This window comes from Anopheles stephensi, chromosome 3 (assembly GCF_013141755.1).
Source record: "Anopheles stephensi strain Indian chromosome 3, UCI_ANSTEP_V1.0, whole genome shotgun sequence".
Lineage (NCBI taxonomy): Eukaryota > Metazoa > Arthropoda > Insecta > Diptera > Culicidae > Anopheles > Anopheles stephensi.
Window position 1 is genome coordinate 73,456,800 of NC_050203.1, and position 22,308 is coordinate 73,479,107.

Genomic DNA, 22,308 nt, shown 5'->3' on the forward strand with positions numbered 1-22,308 from the left:
TACGAAAATGTATTAAGAATATTTCACACCAAGAAGATTATCTGGGTTCTTCTTCTTTTTCTTTATTGGCAATATAACTTCTTGGGTATAAGGTCTTGGGTTGCCATTTCTGCCTATCCTTGACATTATTAGATGGATTCATGCGTTTGGAGGAAAAGTCCAGAGGTCCTAGCAACATTCAGCTACAATGATCAAATTAAACGATCGAGCATTTTCGAAGCACCTAGTTTATATCTTGGGATGTCTTGCCTTAATGAAATTCGCAGTGGGTTTAGCATATTCTTCCAACAGAATAGGTATTCTGATGTTTAAGGGTTTTCTAACATAAAAAAACAATTGGCCTGACATTTGTTCGATCTGTTGCTTAAGATTCAGAGGCTGGAATCGCATTCTCTACAGCTTGTATAGAAAATTTAACACATTTCATACTCGTAGTTTGCGAAATTCTTCACACTGTAATTTTCATGTACTTCTACTAACTCCAAAACAAACCATTGCAAACCCCTGGCGAACCTGTGCGATTGATTATTGTTTTGTCGAGTGTAATCACCGATTTTGCAATTGACCTGTGGCCACCTCGAAGTGTTGCAACTGAACTGGCATATGAACTTCGATTCCGATTAATGCAACTGTTTCCAGCAATCGGTTTTACAAACACACAACCGTGCAACAGCATCAACAATAACTAATAATTCGTGGCACAGTTTGCGTGTCCACCATATCAACCGTGTTCGTTTGTTTGTTTGGCTGTGGCTTTGGCTGGATTGGCTAGGTTTTTCAATCTTGAAGTGTAAATATTATGATACAGCACATCTTCTTCAGAGTACTGTGCGACTGTGGAATTTCCAGAACAGTGCGTCAATGCTGTACCTTAGAACCCGAGAACTCGTTTTTTTTAGTTTTTTGCTGGATCGGATGCCGAGGACTCTTGGAGGAGTTTTAATTATCTTTAAATGACCCATCAAACGGACGAAGCCCGCGGATGCAATTTCCACATGCATCCAACCAATATTTCCGTACATTGTTTCCCCATGGCTTGACGAGAATATATTGGGGTCTAAAACTGAGCAAATAATTCTCAGAAAACATGGCGGCACACGATGAGGATGTTTCTTTTTCCCGAACTGCACAATTAAAGAGTTGTGGTTTGTTATGATTGGGAGAGACTTTTAATGTTTAATGGGTGCGAATTTTAAGAGTGCCTTCCTGTGTCGGTGGATGCGTTCTGACGCGAATAATTAAAAACACGAAGAAGAAACATCACAACCGAGAAGAGACAGAATGCTGCTGCTGCACACCGGAAAACGAATGCAAAAAAGCGGATTAACCTCTACCATTTCCGTCAATTAACCTTCTTCGCGAAAGGTTAGCCAGACAGGCAGGCCAGGCAGGGGATGCTAGCAGGGGATAGGGTAGGAGAAGGTCTTGGGAAAACTTTGATTTATATTTATTTAAATTAAACGTTGTTTGTGTGTTTTTTTTTTTATTTCGTGTTTTATCTTCTCAACAATAATGCATCCTCCATTGTTGTACTAAAATTGCAACTTAAAGCGCTGTGCGTACAGCTACATTGTGCAGGCTACAGTGGAATGGTGGTATGCACATTTTATGGTTGTGAAGTTCGTCGACTGCAGCTTGCAGGTTCGTCGGTAAGCCGCTGAGCACGACACACTTTTAACGACTTGTTAAGCACACAGCAGCGCTATTAATTTGCGTTTTATTTGTTGGACACTTTAAGAACAAAGCGTTGTTCTCGTCAAATTAAAGTGGCTTTTAAGTGAATAGTGTAATTGCCAATCGGGGCTATTGCTACTAAGTTGTTGCAGCTGATGTCATCCATTTTTTAGTATAGGAAATAGTTCTTCGAATAGTATCAGTAAATGGTAAAGAAGCAATATCTCTCGAAACTGTCTAATGATAAGCATAGCATCAATATAGGGGAATTGAAGCAGCTCTGTATGCGTGTGTGACGCGCTCTTCGGTGTGGTTGGTGTCGTCGTCGTGACACGTCTACGAATCTTGGATCCATTCTCCCAACACACACGTTGCATTGCGGCGCGTTGAACTACGGGTGGGGTATGGTTGTGGGTGGTGGGTTTGTGGAGGATGGCAGATTACTGGAAAGGCCCAGCAACCACCGCGAGAGAGCAATCCGGAATGACTCGAAACTGGTTGTGTGTGGCTCTTCGTCGGGGGGGGGGGGGATGCGCTGTGTTTGTCGTTGTGTTGGACGGTCTCGAGCGAGTGACTCGTGAGGTTAAGTGATGGGATTGCGGTGAATAGTTTGCGAAGGCAGGGAGACCGCAACCGCCGGCCCAGGTTGGGAGGTGGAGGGCTTTTCGCGAGTTTTTGTTTCTCTGCTTCGCGATGTTGATGTGGCTCTTTTTCTGTGGCCGGTTTTCTTTGTCATCGTCGTCAGCATCATCGTCAGTAACGGAGCGAGTGGAATTGCCTGGATGATCGCTCAAAGTAGTCGTCCGCCATTCCACCTTTTTCCCCCCCTGGTGGAGAGCAAATCGCGTGCAAAACTCGCGAACTCGTAGAATGTGGTTCGTGGCCACCTTCCTCAGTCTGCCAACCGTTGGGAGAAACCGTTGGGTCTCTGTGGAAGTAGGAGAGACGACTGTTCTGGTCTTCTAGGTGGGAAGGGCACAAGTTTTAAGCCGCGAAACACCCCGCGATTCGCAGAATCCCGGCGAGCAATAACGGAGATTGGAAGATGATGTCGAGGACGAACCTGCCTGGGCGAAAGGGAATCACACCGTCCAACCACCACCAACACTACTGGCGCACGTATTTATCATTAAAGGTCGTTTCGTGCATCCGTTTCGTCCGCACGCCCAGCACGCCTGCCTGCTGATGGTCGCGGTCGATTCCGTTTGTCTTGTGGTTCGCGGATTGGCCATCGATTTTCCCTCTGTGTGACTCTGGTGGATATCGAATCGAAAACTCGTTTGACTTACTCTTGAAGGAATATGGGGAGGATCGGTCGGGTTTTTTTTTTGCAAGTGAAAGAGAGGATGTGTGAGAAGGTGAAGAATTCACATCTTCTTACCACATGAGATGTTCGTCTCTGCCGTTCACTGACGATGATGATGATGGTTTTTTAGATGGTTTGAAGACAAACTTCTTTTCGTGGCCAAATGCTGTGCTTACTGTGCTCCGGTGCTTCTTTATTCTCCTCCACTGGTACATTGGGGCCGAGAAGTCCGCGATCGTGCGTCGTAGAACATCGTAAGGTCGAAATTAGACGAACAACTTACTCCAAAATTTGAAGTTGCTCTTTGTTTCCCAAATTTATTCCGTTTCCCAGCTGTTTGATGTTCTGTGATGATGGAGAAATCACATGTTTTGTGTAATTTTATGTGTAATGTAAACTCATTTAACCTTCGCATTCTGGTGAATGAACATGATTCTTCAACAATCTCGAAAGATGTCGTATTGAACCGCTTGATCTCTCTTTCGCCGAGACGAGACATTTTTACACCCCTTTTTTACCACAGCAGCAGCGGCACCAGACCATTGCACACAAATTGTGTAACACATCACGAACTCCAGCAGAAGAACCACACACAGTGCAAATGCACTCCACTCCGTAGAACCTATGTCGAAACTCTCGCCCCCAGTTAAAGGATATACTGCAGCTAGCTATCGCTCTGCATCGTCTCGCGGTGGTCGCGATCGTAAACCGACCGTTTCAACATCGTTTGGGTTTCTTCGGGTTTTAGATGCGGAGCAACCCAAACGGTGCAATGGGTACCCCGAATTTCCACACTTTATAGCCATCTACAGGGCAAATGCATTTATCAGGAGGTCATGTGAAATATATCCATAAAGTTGTGGTTTAGTATCAACCAGACGTCTAGTGCAGTGGTTATGTTTCGCCGAAGTGATCATTTTTCAATCTTCTTCTTTTTCTGCTAGCATTCCGTGTCCTCGCTGTAGTGACTTGAACTTTAAACTAGCTCAGCAGCAGCAGCCGTCGGAGGCTTGCGACTTGCGGGATACAAGAAGTTATTGATTTCCAGAATTTAACTCCCAAGTTTAATGGAGGGGGTTATTTAATGCATTTAAACACCGACCCATATTTCGTGTCGATTTATTAGGAGCATTCTTCTCACACACATAACCTCACTATCATGTTCCGTTTTATCGATCGAAACATAACAAAGCTCTCCCGAAGATGGTGCTTACTGTGCCACGAATTTTCCGTTCTTCGTTGGTAAAGAACGCAATAGAACGGGGCGGCAAAAAGGCACACCGCCAAATTTAGTCTTCGCCCCTCGCCCCCCATTCTCTTCTCCACAATATTCTTTCACCTCCACCGAGCGGCTAGACTTGAGGAGAAGATATCAAGCAAAAAAGAAAACGCTCCCCAAACAGAGGAAAGCGCATCGCATCGGGAGAAAGGAAAAGGGATGCCCCAACAACGTAAGAACACATTACATTAGCCACCGGTAGACGTCGGGCAGGAAAATGTTGGCAAGGAGACGACGGGGTGGGGTTCGTCGCTAGGTAACGGGAATTCACTTATTATTGTTTATCATATGATGAAAGGTCGGATGTGAAGAAGAGATGAAAAGATGAAGATCATCGCATATCATGCGCGCAAAGACTCGGTCGGTTGGTGTGTGTGTGCGTGTGTGTCCGTATCTCGTATCATGATTGCACGAACACCACCATTCAGAAAAGGGTGGCCACCGAAGTATGCCGAACGCCCTTTAGAACGGGAGTTCGATTTTTTGGAGAATGGAATTTGGAATCTCCTCGCCTCTCCTTTCGACGTCTGAAGGTGGCGTTGCGTCGAACAAGGAGGGGTTGTGGAGGTAGAGACGGGATGTGGGGGGCAACAACCAACAACGTGAAAGGTCCGTGCTTGTAAAGAAGCTGCAAACCAACGGCTGATGACGACGGTACTGATGATGATGAAGCGCTCTACGTGTGCGTGTGTGTAGTTCCCTTTTGGTATGTGAAGAAAGGCAATCACTACATATGATTTTCGGGGAGGTGAGTTTTCTCGTCCCAACATCTCCCACTCCCTGTGTTGCCCTTATTTTTATCGAGATTTTGTTTTCTTTGATTTTTATTCATCGATGCCTTTCTTTCTGGACACTGAACGTCCTTACTTTTTACGAAGTGTTTGCAGCAAGACACACTGAAGTCAAAGAAGATCCAGATTCTCTCTCTCTTGACCGGTTTTTGTTGCGCTGTTGCGTGTTGGTGGTAACGCCACCCTTTTTTTCTGGAGCGACCACCGTTCGCTTTTCTGCTCAGCTGGGCAGCACCGGACACGCTAAAAGGGATCGAGCGAATGAGGGGAAGGTACGAGGGAGAAGATGGGAGGGGAGCTCGAAGAAAGGTGAAGAACTTCAAAACTGGTTCTCCACCACCGCACGGGATGAGCGAATGGAGTGTGTCCAAGAAGAAGCTCCAAGGCACGTCGCCTCCAAGAAGTACCCAGGACTTGGCGCAGGGACGGGGTGGGGTGAGCACCAGGGAGGTTGATTCTTTGGGGGTATTTTTCTCTCATTTTCTATCCCCCACTCAATTCTAAACCTCTTCGCAAAAGATGGGTGCGCGGAATGTGGAGGCTAAGGTCGGGGCGCCTTAGCATCACACGCCAATGGGTTGATTGTACTCTGTGCAAATAATGACCTTGATTAGTTATGCTCGTTTTTTCCTTTCTTCCTCCACCACGGCGCTTGCTCGTCTTCGTTCCTCCACCGTTCGGGCGGTGTTTGGGTGGCGCTTGGAAACTGGAGCCATGTTTGTGTGTGCGAGTTGCAGAGGAACTGTGGAGCATAGATGGGGTGTGAAGTAGTAAGGAGACCCTTGAACGGGGAGCAGAAAATGCATGCTCTAGCGCTATTTTGCGCTCCCGCTGAGTGTGTGTGTGTGTGTGTGTGTGGGGAGAAGGTTTGGTCGAAAGCATCAGCTAGCAGCACCACAGAGGGTCGATTGTGCAGCCAGGGTACGCATCGTTATACCGAAATATTTTTCCGTTCGCCACCCTGTGCCATACACGCGCGCGCGCTTCGGTAGTCTCTGGAGAATACGACCTCGTATGGTGGGGGGTTTGTGTCTGGAGCGTCTAGTAAGGAGGTCTGGTGGTTTGGAGGTGAAGCAAGAGGGAGAATTGTCTATGTATATAAACACGAAATATTAATGACCGTCTGGTCTGGCCCTGGTACACAGTCTCTCGCTTCTCGGTCGGTGTTGCCGCCCAACAGTGCGGCTAGCTTCACATAACTAGATGCAAGAAGAGACGCGGTGTGGCTGCGGTTGATCACCGCCCAACCGAGAGGGGGGTTTGAACCATTTCGTTGACCACCCCATATCACCGGTTGCCATCGGTCGAGAGCGGAGTTTATTGTTTGGAGAAAAGACAGAAGCGGACCTCACCTTTTTTTTGCGTTGCTCATTATTCCCGGCAGATTTGGATTGCGTTGCTTAGCTGCTGGTCAGCTCGGTTAGACGACAACAGCTTTGTAAAGCAATAGAATATGAAAAATGAGCATCAGCTCCCCATATACCCTGTTCGGTGTGTATTAAGCTCATAAAATCAGCAATAAATTACCAATCTATGCATTTTGGACGACATCAATAGCCAGTTAAAAGTGCATCGATAAAACCCGTATCATAGTCTAATTTGCCTTCGCGCCCCCTCTATGGTGGTGCTGGTGAAGCTGTGAAAAATCGTTCATCAATTCTGCCGGTCACGTTTTCAGAATACCCAGTCGAAGAAAGCGTGTCCGAAACAATCTCCATCTGTCGATCTGTTAGTCTGCAGTGGGAAAATGTGCGGGACGGGGAGAACTTCAGACGTACGAGTCGACCGACCCGACCCGACCGACCAGCATTAGTGTCAATTAGCGTCGCGTTGTTGATATTCCCAAGCCCGCCAACCGTACGTATGTGTGCGAGTGGTTTTCTGTTTCCCAACCCATCGCAAAACCCTCCCAGGGTGCGAACCTGGGATTGGGCCGGGAGTGTCATCAAATCCCGACCATGGGAATATTTCCAAGGACAGTTTATGTTTTTGTGACCGGCTAGACGTGTTTGGAGAAATGGAACTGGAGATGTCGATATTGAGTATATTGCTACGGTGCAGCGAAGGAAAAAGCACGGGGGCAAATGCAAATGAAAATAATTATTGCTTGAATATTTTGTTAACCTAAAATAGCTAAAATTTTAAATCTTTTGATGCATCGTTTTTTGTCTGATCTTTTAAGATCATATGTACAGTGGTGGTCAGTGAAGTAAGGCCAAGCATTTGAACTTCAAGCTTTCATGTTATAAATTGTATCTTTTTTATGCAAGACTGGCTATGCAGTGTTTTGACATAAAGTCGAGCTATGTTATAGGGTCTAGTCAAGCAAATCAACAATGTTCTCAATGTTGCTCGCAGTGCCAAATGAAGATGAGTTTTATTCTGAAGCGAAGCGAATGTAGATAGTTCATACATAATTTATTTAATAGAATTTGTGAAAATATTTCAAGGAATCCATTGAATGACCAAGTCCAAGGACTCCTGAGGATGTTAGAGGAAGGTTTTTTGTTTAGGTTTAAAAGAAGATCAAGAATTCCCGTACTTAGGATGAAATAAAGCCTAGAATTCGCAGACAGAGACCTCTCGCGGTTCTAGTGCCAAAGAAGAAGAACTTGAACTGGGAAAAATTGTTTGATCTCAATCAGGCCTATGCTCACACAATAATTACTCCATAATTAATTTTAGACATAATAATGTATTAACTTGGCATTTTGCTGACAATTCTTGAAATAATTAGTTGTTTTCTCAATTCCTCAATATCAATTGACTTCTATGTCATGCCGATCATATAATGGCTAACTAAACTTGTGCTATGCATAAGTCAATGCCGGTCATGGCTGCTGACTAGTCATTGATCATTGCTGGTTAATTGCAATCATAATATATTAAGACAACTTCAAGGTTATTCGGATAAAAGCCATAACAATAACCCAAATGCAAAAAAGTAATTAATATAAAGTTCCGATGCAAAAAACAGTTCTTAATGTAATTATCCAATCACTCTTTTATCTAATGGCGTTGAGTTAATATTATATGTGACCTTATTTCCCTCGCCACAGCCAGTATCTCTTTGTTATGCTGTAGGGCCAAGTAGCAGAACAGAACAAATAAACCATCGACTTGCTTTAAGCCACCGGCGCGAACGGTCCTACGATCGAAGAAGACGCAAACGGCGCAGATTTTTTGACTCCATCCGGTTTTTTTGTTGTGTTTTTTGTGTGCTTCGCCTGGTTTCGCTACTTTGCATTGGAACTGAAGAGGACGGACGGTACGCATTTTCGGCTTTGTTGAGCAACGGTACCGGTGTGTTTTCTTTGTTTCCTCTGCACTTTTTCACCACTGCGCCCTTCATCCTCCTCCATCCGGGTGAAGTGTTCGTCATCAGCTGAACAGAAAATTAGTACTCGTGATTTCGGACGTCGCGAACGTACAGAGATCGAGAGAAGACAGGGAGGAGGAGGAGGAGGAGGAGTGTCCACGCAGAGTTGACGGCAGTATGTTTATTTGCCTCCAATTGGCTTCTCGCGAGGGCATTAACCGAACGGTGGATCGCCATCCGGAGCCGGAGTACAGCCGAGACATGGTGTATGTCCTGGAATGTCTGACCTGCGCCACAAAGTACACACATACGCACATACACGCGGCCGGCTTGATGGTTTGTTTTATTTTACAAACCTCCTTTCTTCAGTAATATCTTGTTCGTGTCCAGTATGCCGTGGAGAGTTGTTTTAAAAGTGCATACGTAAATAACAATTCCGAGCAGGGGTGGGGTGTGAGATAGATAGGAATGGGAGTGCGGAGTTCGCGCATCTTAATCTCGAACCGAGTGGGAAATCAGGTCACACGGATCCGCGACCTACCTACCAACACCGCGTCAATGTATTGGGTGTGGGATATTTTAAGAATCGATTTTACACAGACTTACAGATCACTGCAAAACCACGCAAAACCAGGGAAGAAAGGTCCGTTTATCTTAACGCAGGAGAGGATGGTGTTGGAAAGCGAAGCGTAAACAAAATGCAATGGCGTGTTCGTTCGCTCTTTGTGTGATGTGCCCCTCGAGCATGATGGCGATTTAATAAGGCGGGAGTTTGGCCCACCTATCCGGAGTTCGAAGTTATCCAGAAATCATTAGCCAAAAAGTCTCGTCCATATATCCTAATCTAATGCGTTTTCTTCTCCAACATTTCTTTCAGGTCCCGTCACACTGCCAATGGTGTCGCAGAACGGGACGCCCCCGATGGCGATGCCGATGCAGGTACCTCACGGCCACATGATGCAGCAGATAGTGGACGAAAACGGCACGCTGCGACACGTCATCCTTTCCACCCAGCCGCCCCAACCACTCCGGCAAGGCAATGTCCAGCATCATCTGCATCCGTCAGCATTTGTAAGTAGTTCGAGCGCGCGCCGCACACACTTACCGGAAGTATGTAGTTAGCAGCAAGCAAAAATCTTCACCCTGGACTGCTGCTGTCCAGATTGTGCGTCGGGATGACTCATCTCCAGCACCAGCAGCAGGGCGGGACGGTTCGGATGCCTCGGCATCCCGCTAAGAGCTACAATAAATAGCCGGTGCTAACGTATTCGCCTGGAAATTCACACATTTCTCAAACCGGCACCAGCAAGCGTAAAAAGGTGTACGCGCTGATTTGTTGCTAATTTGTGGCACGTTCAGTATCGCCCGGTCCAGCATCGCCTGCCGTGTTCCGCTGTTCCGGGAGGGCGAGTTTAAGCTCCGGGACACGCTATTAACGCTCGCAAAGATATGTATATTCCGCTTGATGCTTGCTAAATAGACGCGATCGAGCGCGTGGAGTGCGTGTTTCTTGTGCGCCAAACGTTCAAGAAGTTGTACAAGTGGGGGGTACTATTACTCATCAATTAAATCCATTCTTTTGCGCTCTGGAATTGGTCGAATGTAGCATTGCAAAGAAAAACCCGTAATAATATGCATGTTTTCTCCAGCAGTTAGCACAAGTGGAAAGCACAAGTAGTATACCGTAGACCACGTATGTTCCGCGCCGGTGCGTCGATGAATGGCATTTCAAAGAACGACTGTTAATGTGTATCGCAAGCTATACTTAGAACACAGTTCCAGCGAGGTTCCCTCCCCGCTGGTGAGGTTGGCAGCAGTAAAAGAAACAACAAAAACCGGACCACCGGATGGAAAACTGCATCAACCTGACTGACGCTTTAGGCTTCTTGAGGGCGCTCTTGGCTTTATAGTCTGACTGACGATCCAGAGTCGGACATTTTGGACTGGTCAGTCCGGGGAGTCGTAAAAGTCGTGTCGGACGTATAAAAACGCCCTCCACATATGTATCTATGTAGAGCATGCAGAGACACTCGGACACGACCCCGGCGCCCCACAAGGCTAATGATTTCCGCATGCTATATGTGCGGCGGCGATTTTCTGCGCGATTGGCTCAAAAGCAAAAGAAGAGAGACCACAGCGCAAATCAATCCTGCCGCTTTTTAATTCTCGGTTGATGAAGGTGCTGGCAGACGGCAAACTAATTAAACCTCTTTTACCATTAAACAACAGCAGCGGCGAAGAAAAAAAAAATATGGCGAAAAGATTGCTGACCAAACATGCGGAGAGACCAAGGAATCCGCGCCCATTACACGGTCCGGTCGGTTTAAATGATCGTGCGGTTAAAAATGGTCATAAAAATGGGCAAAAATATACAGTTTTATGATGATGGGGATGGGGATGGCGTATATATTATTATCCCGATCACACAGCAAAGCCGCAACCGGTGGTGATGTCCCCGGTGAATCTGAGCTGTGCTGTGAGTGTATAGGGAAGTTGTCCGTTAACTAATATTTTTGTTTGTATACTTTTAGAAACACAATGCCTCATACTACTACTACCACTAAATACCAAGTAAAGCGTTCCGGGATAGTTTGTATCGGCTGAGCGAGTTTGTGGGAAATCGGAACTCTAACGGAAGCAGGAAACAAAGCTTGACGAAACGAAGAAATCGAATATTCGATTGGTGGGAATTTGGAATCTGTTGGTCGTAGCTTGCTGGTAGTTTGCCACTACTAACGGGATCTGGATGTGTTGGCTGGCCCTTGTGTGTGCCACACCAGCGCTCTCCCCCCCTGCTCCCGGTCCAAGGGATATGAACGTGGAAAAGTGTATATCGCTAAATGCGCGCGCGTTGCGTTTTCTCGGCTCTATTTCTAGTCCGCATCCCGCTCGGAAGGTCGTCGGAAGAAGAAGGAGGAGGAGGAAGTGTTGCTTCCGGATTTGATCAGATTATGATTGGAACGGGCCCGGCAGGGCATGCATGCTCATGTACTACGTGCGCACGCCATTTGCGCCGCGTCCAGATGCCGGAACACAAGGGTGTTTTTGCTCTGTTCCCTCCCCTTTTCGCCTCGCCTTTCGCTTGGTGTTGTGATTGTTGGAAAATATATCAAGCGTAATGAGCAACGCCAGAGCAAGAGACACACCACCTCTTCCTCCTCCAGCACTCTGCCCTCACTGTCTCATATTGATGTGTAGTATTAGGCGTCGATTTAAAAATGGTCTCACCATGACCACCCTCAGATGCAGCGGAGGAGAGTACTAGGGGGGAGCAAAGGGGTAGAAATGGGGGTTGGAAAAAATATGAACAATTATAATCGACAACGGGCGGAATTGCTGAGCGTGTGCAGCAACCACCACACACAAGTGAGCGCAGCTGTCTATCGCTTCAACAGACGAGCGCCCACGGGTTACGCTACAGCGCAACTACATTGTCGCGCATCGGCGTTGATGTACGCGTAATTGGTGCCCATCATTGGCGCAATGAAAAGAACACACTCGGCCGACTTTTTTGTTGTTGTTGTTGTACTTCTCTCTTCATTCCTGCTGCACCACGTAATGATGGATGTCGCGCCGCTGCGTTGTCGAACATGATGGCGCACCAACAGCGCCACCGAACCTTCGCTCGCTCGGTTTATGATGGTGCGCATTTCGGTGGGCAACAACTGCAAGAAGAGGCTGTGTTTTTCGGGGCCATCTGTATGGAACCACATGATGGCTGGAAGAGAAATGATGAAATATCAGTCATGCAGAGCAAGAGAGAGAGAGGCGAGAGGTCAGAAGTTGAAGTTTTAGGCCCCCCCCTGATGAGACTTCACCAAATGTCAACAAGCGTGTGTGGCTTAAACGCAAAGCGAAAGTCACAAGGTTACTTAATCCCACCAGCAGCTCTTGTCGAGATTAACGCACACATGAAAACTCCAAACGCGATTAACCCCAAAAAATTTGAAACAATAGCAAGCAAAAACGACGCCCCCTGTCCTGGTAAGGGGGGAAGTCGTCGGTCCTCTCCACCCTTGTGGAGCTGAAAACCTTCGCCAAGCGCTGAAGAGAAGCATCCAAATGCAAAATGTCAATGCTGATGAATGTTTCGCGAGCGAGCCGCGGTGTCGACCTATTGCGCAGTTTTCGCCTGATCGACCGACCCGAGCTTAGTGCGTTTGTGCCGAATTGCACCTTGTGTGTGGCTTCACACTCTCAAGGTCGTATCGAATGGACGAAGCATCAAAGCATGGCCTCCGAACTGGCCACACCAAAACGTGTCTAGTTCCGGTAGAGAAGCTACATAGGAGGATGCGTTTTGTTTGTGTTTTTGGAGATTTTTAATTGACTTCCCATCATCATCATCATCATCATCATCACCAGCGCACCCTTGAAGTTGGTGATGCGTTGTGTGCAAAATTTAAACTGTAGGAACCGGATCCACACCGGGGAGATCGTGAGTGGATGAACCACCGTGAGTGGCATACATCCGGTTGCCGCGGTTGAAGAAACGCCAAAATTGCGTTTGTCACCCTGCCTTCCTGTGGCGTGGGCTTTGTACTAGTCCAACCGGATAAAATCGCATTCAGGAGAAAAAAAAAACAGAGAGAGAGAGAGAGAGCTTTTATGTTGTGCAACCACCAAACAAACCGAAAGAGACAATTGATCTGAAATTAAAATTCGGGTGACAAAATGCTGAACCACCTGGTCAACGGCAGAGTGGAGTCTATGCAGCGCCCCGAAGCCTTGTGCGTGGCAGGGAAATTGCAGCGTCATTTGATCGCATTCTTGTTGCTCTCGATTTTTTTTTTTTGTGTTAGGGTACCCTATGCCCTCAGCCACCCGCACACAACCACACAACCTGCGTGCGTGGTCATGTCAGTGTGCAATTTTGGGATTAGGTTATTGGCCTTCTGCTACCAGGCCGGGGGTGGTTTTGCGATTGGTGACGGCGATGCCTTTTTCATGTTTATGGGTCGCTGAATGTTTTGTGCTGGTTTTGGCCTGTTTTTTTCACTCTCCCGTCTTCGCTCGTCGATCGCCTCCCGCGCAAATAGTTAAAAGCGCTAAAAGCTTGAAGCGTTCTCGGGTTGGAAGAGTGGTACTTTCAAACACAGAAAAACTACTGGAACTAATTTGCTAACCCATGTTTCCGCTCAACACGCGCCACCACTACTTCTAGTCCTCCATCACGTGCGCGCGCTGGCTTGTAATGTTGGGGCTGGTATCGGGGCAAGTTTATCTACTTCCGCCGTCGCCCATTTGTCGCCCATGTGCGCGCGCGCGCGGTGGTGGTTGGACACCGGAGGTTGAAAGCACCAGCAAATGGGCCACGAATTATAGCTTGGCGTGGCCAGTTTTATCATCAGCCCACCCTTGGAAGGTTCCGCTTCGTAGAATCGACAGCAATCGCGTGCTAAATTAATCTCCACACTCCACGCACAACATTCTATCTCCTCTGCCCATGATGCCTCAGGATTCCGAAAGTTGAGCCAGCTCTGAACCCTGCACTTGAAATGCTTTTGCGGAGAGAGCGTTCCAAGAAAAGGATTTCGGGGCTTTAAAAATAAAAACACAACCCGCATCTCGCAAACCAACCCTGCTCGCTCAAAAGATGATGTATGTCTTATCTAGTGCAAACACGCGGACAACAACGTACCTTTCGGGGGTGGTGAAGATTGAGTAACAACACAACAACAATCAGTGGACAACAAGCGGAATGGGCCAAGCGTCGTAGACAGTCATTCAAGAAGTTGAAGTAAACAAACCCCGAAGCCACCTTCTCACCTCGTCATCATCACCATCACCGGTTGCAGCCATATAAACCCCCGGTGTGGCTTGAGTGTGACTCTAGATAGGAGAGCAGAGGACGCCTCTGTAAGCCCGTTGTTCCGCCGTTGGTCACAAATCTTCGCCTGAGACGCTACTTCCTGTCGGAAAGCAATTTCATCTCGCATTGTTGCTATTAACGCTCCTTGAACCCCCTTCGTTGCGTTCAAACGGACGTAACTGCGACGGCAAACACCAACGCCAAGCCTCCAAGCCTAGTCCAAGGTTTTTGACGTCGCCCAAACTCTAATGTATGTGGCATGTTTTTGTTGCCGGTTGTAAGATAACACACCGGCGTAGAGTACTCGGGTTTTTAGGGGGGTGTGGAAAGAGAGGGGTTGATAACACACTCACACACACACAGCACCCCGGCCTCTGGGGTTATTTGGCGTTATTTTTTTTCTGGTGGTCCCCTGTATTTCGATTATCAGCCTGCCACGTACGTTACGCCACGAACGGGGCAGTATATACTGACCGGGCCAATAGAATGGCGAATCGTCAGCAGAGTGTGCGATTGGACACAAATTAAGGCGCTTACGTGGCGATTTGCCATCGTCTGGTCTGGCTGGGGCCGCTGTTACTGTTTGTCCCTTCCGAATGCTTGTTATGCACGGTGTGCGTGCGTGTGTATGCATGTGGTTTATGGTGTGCTGTTGTTGCATTTATGGGCCACCTGAAACAACCTATTTGAGGCTAATGACTGACAAGCGCGCATTTCACTATGGGGATGGGTGGGGAACAATCTGGCAGGTTGAAAAAACTATATTTTTTGTTGAGGTTTTGTTTGAGAAAAATGTGCTTAAAGTGAGTGCGAGAGTTTTACACAATTTTTATGATTTGGAAATGCAGCACTACAATCCTTAAAGAGAGATCCCATCGTGTTTTGCTGGTGCTCTAACATGATTTCTTTTACGCTGGCTCATGTATTTTTGGTTTCATCACGAGGTTTTTCAAACGGTGGTTTCCAACGTAATAATTTTTCGTTGGTATTTTTTTTTGGTTTCTAGGTCCTCCAACATATTTTTGGAAACGCTTTAAAAAATTTTAAAACTATTTATGTTTTATGAAATATTTTGAAAGCTGTAAAAAAACCTCGGGAAGAAACCAAAGATGTATGGAAATCCTCCAAAACACTCCAGGATACAATGTACTTTTATAGATCAAAAATGGAGTAACATTAACTCTCGTTCAAGTACTAGGCGCCTCCAGTCACAAAGATCATAACCGAAATATGACAACCATTTCTACAGATGGATCTTGCTGGATGGGAATCGTTCAAAAATAAGTTGTCAACAAGCAATAGACGACCTACATTAAAACATTAATGCCGCATTATTACATTAATGTCGCAACAACCTGTAAAAATGTAGAGCTGTCGAATTATTAATTTTTGTCCGCCGCCTTCCTATAGTGCGCTCTGGTCTGAAAAGGGCAACCTGTCGAGTGTAGCGATAGGGAGCGAGAAAGAGAGAGAGAGAGAGAAAGCATTTTTCTGGTGGAGAAGATAGAGTAACATGTTGTGCATTTAGTCCGTACCGTCTATACCGCGAGCCACAGACGCATTTACTCTATTGACGTGTCATCTGTGCCGTGAACAGGAAAAAAAAACTCCCTATCAATCGTATGATATCGAACATATAGAAAAAAAGGCATTAGATTTATTTTCTTTTCTGCTGGTTCATGTTTCGGTGTGTTTAGTTTGATATTGTTATTGAGATTGTAAAACCACTGTTCTACTATCCGTAATGGAACCGTCACGGAAACCTGCCACCGTGGCAAAAATAGTGCTTACGGTATGGGATGTAATGGAGCAACAAATCGGAATTGGTTTATTGTAGTGCTTTATAGCCGTGTGTGTGTGTGTTATATAATGCTGATTTTTATTTTACTATTCCTCGTTGTTACAGATAAATGGTACGACGGCACCATTTTTCAACCCGATCGCCGCCAGCTACCCGGCAGGACCCGGTGCCGGTGCGCCGCAAATGTATCCACCGCAGCTGATTGGAGCGAACGGTGGAACGGGTGCCGGAGCTGGTGTCGGCGGTAACCATGGGCTTCACACACCGCAAGGAAACGTGCCACACTCACCGTCGCCACCGCACACGAACACCAGCTACCATAAGGACGAGCGAGCCCAGCGGCAGCACTCGAAACTGCATCGAAAGCTGGACCAGAAGCAGCGGGAATTGAGTAAGAATCTGGCCGGATGCGACGATAAATCGAATTAAGTGAACTAGGTGCTATTAAAATTTTCCTCTTTTTTCTCTTTCCATTTTAGACGCATCTGCAACGACGCCGATCAATTCCCCACGAAAGCATGCCGAACTGAATGGGAGTGGGGGCGGCGGTGCTAGGAAAGCCCAGCAGCACGGCCCCCAACACCATCTGCTGCCTAATCACATGAACCACCGCAACGGGACGGCAGCCGTTGTGATTACCACCCCGTTGGCGACCTCCGAGGAGGAAACGTCCAGCGCACCGGACGAGGAGGACGACAACACGCAGTCCATCATAGTGGACCACCTGAGCTCGGTACCGTCGCCGCAGGTTACCGAAATAACGCCCCGCACGGCACTACTCCAATGGTCACCGCCGACCCCGGTCCCGGTACAGGTGCCGCCCCCGGTGATACCGGGCGGGCCCGTCCCGGTCGTCCCGCCGCCACCCATCCCCGGTGCCTTGGAACCGCTACCGTTCAACGTGCAGGATCTGCGCTACGAGGTGCTGCTGAGCGATCACGGCAAGGAGAACAAGTATAAGAGCATTTTCAAGGGTTCGTCGCTGTCGTGCAAGGTGCAGGATTTGCGACCGGGCCAGGAGTATACGGTGCGATTGCAGGTCTACCTGGACCAGCTGCACGGTTCACCGACGGAACCGACGGTGTTCAATACGCCCGGTTGCGAACCGGATGTGCCGCCACCGCCAAAGCTACTAGCTCGTACCAAGAACTCGCTGCAGCTGCGCTGGAACGCACCGGCCGACAATGGGTCGCACATCATACACTACGTGCTGGAGTGCGATAATGGCAAGAGTGCCGGCTCGGCGGTGCACCATTCGTCGCAGCAACAGCAGCAGCAACAGCAGCAGCAGCAGCAGCAACAATCGATGCAGCAACATTTGAGCTACGAGTTTGTGGAGGTGTGCAAAACGAAGGGTAAGCAGTTCCAGCTGAACAAGCTACAACCGTCGACGTACTACGTGTTCCGGTTATCGGCGGTGAATGAGTACGGTCGCAGCGGCTACTCGGATGTGGTGAAGTTCAGCACCGTAGGAAACGCGCCGGCCCAACCCTGTCCACCAACGTTGCGACACGCGACGGCTACCACGCTGAAGCTGGCCTGGCAGCGCCGATCACCGTGCGAGGAGTACACGCTCCAGATGAACGACGACCAGGGGTACGGGTATCGGAACATCTACAACGGCGTCGATACGCTGTACGAGTGCATCGGGTTGCGGCGTGCGTCAACATTCCAGTTTAGATTAAGGGCCGAAAACGATAACGGACGGGGTCCGTGGAGCGAGGAGGTTGTGTTCCGGACGCTACCAACCTGTCCGGGCCGGCCTGCAAAACCACAGGTGAAGGGAAAGGTCCACGCGAACGGATTCCGGGTAAAGTGGGATCCACCGCACGATACGGGCGGGGCTGAGATCGCTCTCTACCATCTGGAAATCAGCTCCGGTGCGTCGTACGATCGCGTCTACAGTGGCAAAGAGTCGGAAGCAACGATTGAACGGCTTAACCCCGGTACGGCTTACCAGATCCGGGTGCTGTGCGAAGGCCCTGGCGGTATTAGCACCTTTTCCGAGCCGTGTCTCGTAACGACGGAACCGGTTGCGCCTGGACCACCGCAGAAAGCCTACTGCAAGTCACCGCCGACGCCGTACGCGGCTTGCTTGGGCTGGGACAAGCCCGACTACAACGGTGGTTCGCCTGTGCTAGAGTACGAGATGGAGGTTGAGTCGGTTAGCACGAAGGTGCGCAGTGCCGTGTACCGTGGTAAGGATATGTTCTGCGTCGCGAAGGATTTGCTACCGGGCGAGCAGTACACCGTGCAGGTGCGAGCACTGAACCGCATCGGTGCCGGCCCGTGGTCGGAAGAGTTCACCTTCACTGCTGGGGCCGCTCCGCCCGAATCACCGCGCGATCTGTCGATCGTCCTCAAATCGCCAACGCATTTAACTGTGATGTGGGCCGAGCCGCACAGCAACGGGTCGCCGATCAGCGAATACATTCTTCAATCCAGTGCCGATTCCAACGTGTCGTCCGTCGCTTCGTCGGACACCAACACCACCACCACCACCACCACGACCAGCAGCAGCAGTGATGCCAACTACCAGACGGTGTACCGTGGCGCCCATCGGTCCGCCGACGTGCGCAATCTACATCCCCACTCGCGGTACCACTTCCGGGTGTGCGCGCTGAATGCGGCCGGCTGCTCCCGGTACTCGGTATCGATCAGCCAGCAGATGCCGGCAGCCGCCCCGAACGCACCGACCGTCGGTGGACCGAAGGTCACGGCCAAGAGTATACTTATAAGCTGGCAGACGCCGCATGATAACGGGTCGCCGGTGACGCAGTACAACATCGAGTGTGGCGATCGGTTGATCACGACGGACGCTCACAGTGCCAGTGCGGCCGCAATCGCAGCTACCTCGCCCGAACACACGGCTGCCGGGTACCACCACAACCACCAGCACCACAACCCAGCCGCCGCCGCCGCCGCCGGTGCCGCCGAATACGACGACGAGTACGACGAGGAGGAGGAAGAGGAGGAGGAAGCATCCGTCGGCAGTGCGGCGTCGACCGACGCAGAAGACGAACCATCGAACAAGGCGACCGCAGCAACGGCCGCTGCAGCGAATTTAGTAGATAGCAAATTAGGCAAACTGGCAGCATCGGCCGCGGGCAGTCCAGCACACTCCACCAAGAGCAACGGCAAATCGCACTCAGGTGGTTCGGCGGCAACGGCCGGCGGTCGTACGGCGAGTAGCAGCAACATGCTGCTGATCAGCGATCTGCACCCGGAAACGACGTACAAGCTGCGCATACAGGCGGTGAACAGTATCGGTGCGGGACCGTTCTCAAGCTACATCAAATTCACCACATCTCCACTACCGCCCAAACCACCCAAGCTGGAATGCGCTCAGGCTGGCTACGCGCATCTGAAGCTTCGGTGGGGCGAGGGCAAAAATATCGATCTGGCGCGTTACTACGTCGAGATGGAAAACCGTCGCACCGGTGAGTTCCACAACGTGTACACCGGAACGCGCAACACGTGCAAGGTGATGCGGTTGAACGAGCTGACCGCGTACACCTTCCGGATATGTGTCGAGACGCGGCACGCCGGCCGGGGCGAGTTTTCGGACGGCTTTACCTTCACGACGGCGGTGGCCGCACCGAACAGCATTAAGGTGCCACGCGTATGCGTTGATCACCCGGCGAGTGCCGCTGGTTCGTCGAATGCCGATTCTGCCCGGCACGGATCGGTCACGATCGAGTGGCAGACGAGCCGCAACAATCCGTTCGTCGATCCGATCGAGTACATACTGCAGATGGCCAAAGCTAGGGACCAAGAATTTCAACAGGTGAGCTGCGCGTTGGGTCATTCGACAAGAATCCTCGTGTATAATTGTGTGTTTTTGTTTTGTTTGCTTTCTAGGCCTACCGTGGACCCGAAACGCGATTTACCGTGCACAATCTGCAGCATGGCGTCAGCTACGCATTCAAGGTATGCCCGGTACGTGTGCGCCAGAACGGTGAGCACGTGAACGGACCGTTTTCACCGGTGCTGAACCACCATCTGGCCGCGAACGTGCCCCGATCGAGCGCGAACGCGGGCCGATCGGGCCACGGTGCCGGGGCGGATGATGTCGACGGACGCACCATGTTCCAGGGCAACGTGGTTAACAGTCGGGGTGAGTTGGTGCTGACCAAATCGTCGGCCGGTGCGCTACTGGCCGGCACGAACGGGTACGGTCCGGACGCGGATGGACATCATCATGGGTCGCGCAGTGAATCGGTCGCGTCCACCACGCTGCAACAGTTGCAGAAATTCTTCGAACCCGACTCGAGCAAAGCGGTCGTGTGTGTGGCGGCGCTCTTCCTACTGTCCATCATTGTGGCCGCTTTTCTGAAGTAAAGCAGACGGCAGACATGTATACACACACGCACACACGCACACTCTCTCTCTCTTCCCCATTTTTGCGAAAGCGAACGCTCCGCTGTGTCATTGTGCTGTCCTCTTGATGTTGTCGTGCTGTTGTCTGTCCGCCGCAGGGATATCGTCGCTTCATATGTCTAACGAACGTAGCTAACACATGGCCCTACCCACCCCCAAGGCGCACCATCCACGGAAGCGCCCATGCTTGCCACAAAGCATGAAAAACGTTACAACAGTGCAACGGGGCCGTATATAAAAATGATTATTGATATAAAATATACACAGAACAAACAAACAAAAAGAATACAAAACAACAAAAAGAGAAAAATCATGTGAAAGTGCGCACTAACCGATACTTTTTAAACGCAATTATAAGTCTACTCACAAACAATCAAAACATGTATGTTGCATTAAACAACACGAAAGCACCATCATACACACAAAACCACCACAGCAAAGGGGACAATGGAGAGCAAGAGAGAAGAGCAATTGCACACAACAACAAAAAAACACATGAACGAAATTCCAGAAGAGAAGACAAGAACATCCACACTCCGTTGGTTAAATTACCGCGGACTCAAAACATTCAGTGTCTCACACACACACGCGCATACAACTCCTCGAAAGCTAAACTGTTTAGATGAAGCTTTTTCCAAACGTCCGATACCGGAGCCGATCACGACACTTCTCGGCCCGCCGCATTCCTTCCTGTGTCCTGTATTTATGATTGGTGAGTGCGCAAAAACAATGTTTAAACAATGTAAATGGGGGAAGGAAACTGCACGCGATGCAGCGATATAATAGCTAATCAAACAGCGAGCAACAACACGATCAATGTAATATCCATTTAGATATAGATATCAGCCAACACACACACACACACACACACATAAGAGAATGGATCGCGCTCCCGATCCTGCTGCTACTGTTACATTTGCTATATTGTTTATTGGCCTTATTAGCGGATTAATTTGTGTTTGTTTCGTACGGGGGGATATACACACATATATATATAGCGTTATATTGCGTGTGCTTGGGCTTGTTTTCGGTGTTACAGTACACAGCTACCTACTAGTACGATTACTACTACTACTCTACTACCCACTACTACCCACTACTATGCCCCAATGCCTATAGTCGTTCCGTTTTGCTCTGCAGTTTATCCTGCAACAATCACCCATACATCAATACACATTCTACCCGTTGTGTGTGCGCGCGCGTGGTGCTGCACAACCAATCAATGACAAGGAAGATGCGGAAGAAGAAACACAAAACAAGTATTATTAATGGTAGTAGAGATCCGCCGTGAAGCGTCCCATCGGGCGTATCTGTGTGTGTGTGCGCGTATTTGTCTACAACTGCATAGCAGATGAAATGAGCAGTGTTTTTATTTTATTTTTTGGGGGTTTGTGCAGTGCAAAAAAAAAGATTAAGCAAATCCTTTAAACACTCACTCGGTCTCAAGCGGACCTGCCAGGATGCATCGTTATCCCGATAATAATCTCTCCAACAATTTCCAATAGCGCATAAGTGTATGTGGAAACACCCGGGTTGATCCTTACTGTCTAACGCTCTCCCAACGCATGTATGTGAACACTGTAATAGTACGTTACTGGGCTAGATCGTACCCATACACGCACAGCGCCCCAAAAACCCAGCGTTGTCCTTAGCCGAAATGTCCATGCCATCCTTAAAGAAGCCCTACTACACTCTTCTTTCTTCTTCCTCATTTCTCACCCTTTACATACCGAAAAAGGGTCAACGAACGGGTAAAAACACTTTCTTCCATAGGGTCCAACCACCGAAAAAAACAAAACAAAAAATCCGGAACGAACCATGCATTCCATGTATGAGCATATAAGAAACGATTGTGTATTTTTCTGTTTTACCTCCGCATCAAAATTGCGTTATTTTAGTGTGTTAGTAAATTTTGTACAAAAAAAGAAAAGAAAAGAAAATCAAAA

The 22,308-nt window shown here is 48.7% G+C and overlaps 1 protein-coding gene across 5 annotated transcripts in view; it reads left to right on the forward strand.

Moving 5' to 3' along the window:
- The window catches only part of LOC118510682 (fibronectin type-III domain-containing protein 3A), a 50,195-nt gene extending 27,908 nt beyond the window's left edge, over positions 1–22,287 (forward strand). For 4 of the 5 annotated variants that reach the window (XM_036052849.1, XM_036052846.1, XM_036052847.1 and 1 more), the window contains exons 3-6: positions 9,247–9,440; positions 16,088–16,373; positions 16,462–19,769; positions 19,844–20,639. In XM_036052849.1, the coding sequence (XP_035908742.1) occupies positions 9,247–9,440; positions 16,088–16,373; positions 16,462–19,769; positions 19,844–20,323 (4,268 nt within the window). In that variant the 3' untranslated portion in view covers positions 20,324–20,639. Of the gene's footprint in view, positions 1–9,246; positions 9,441–16,087; positions 16,374–16,461; positions 19,770–19,843 lie in introns of all 5 variants that reach the window. The other variant, XM_036052845.1, reaches the window with a different exon arrangement.
- The last annotated feature ends 21 nt before the right edge of the window (positions 22,288–22,308 follow it).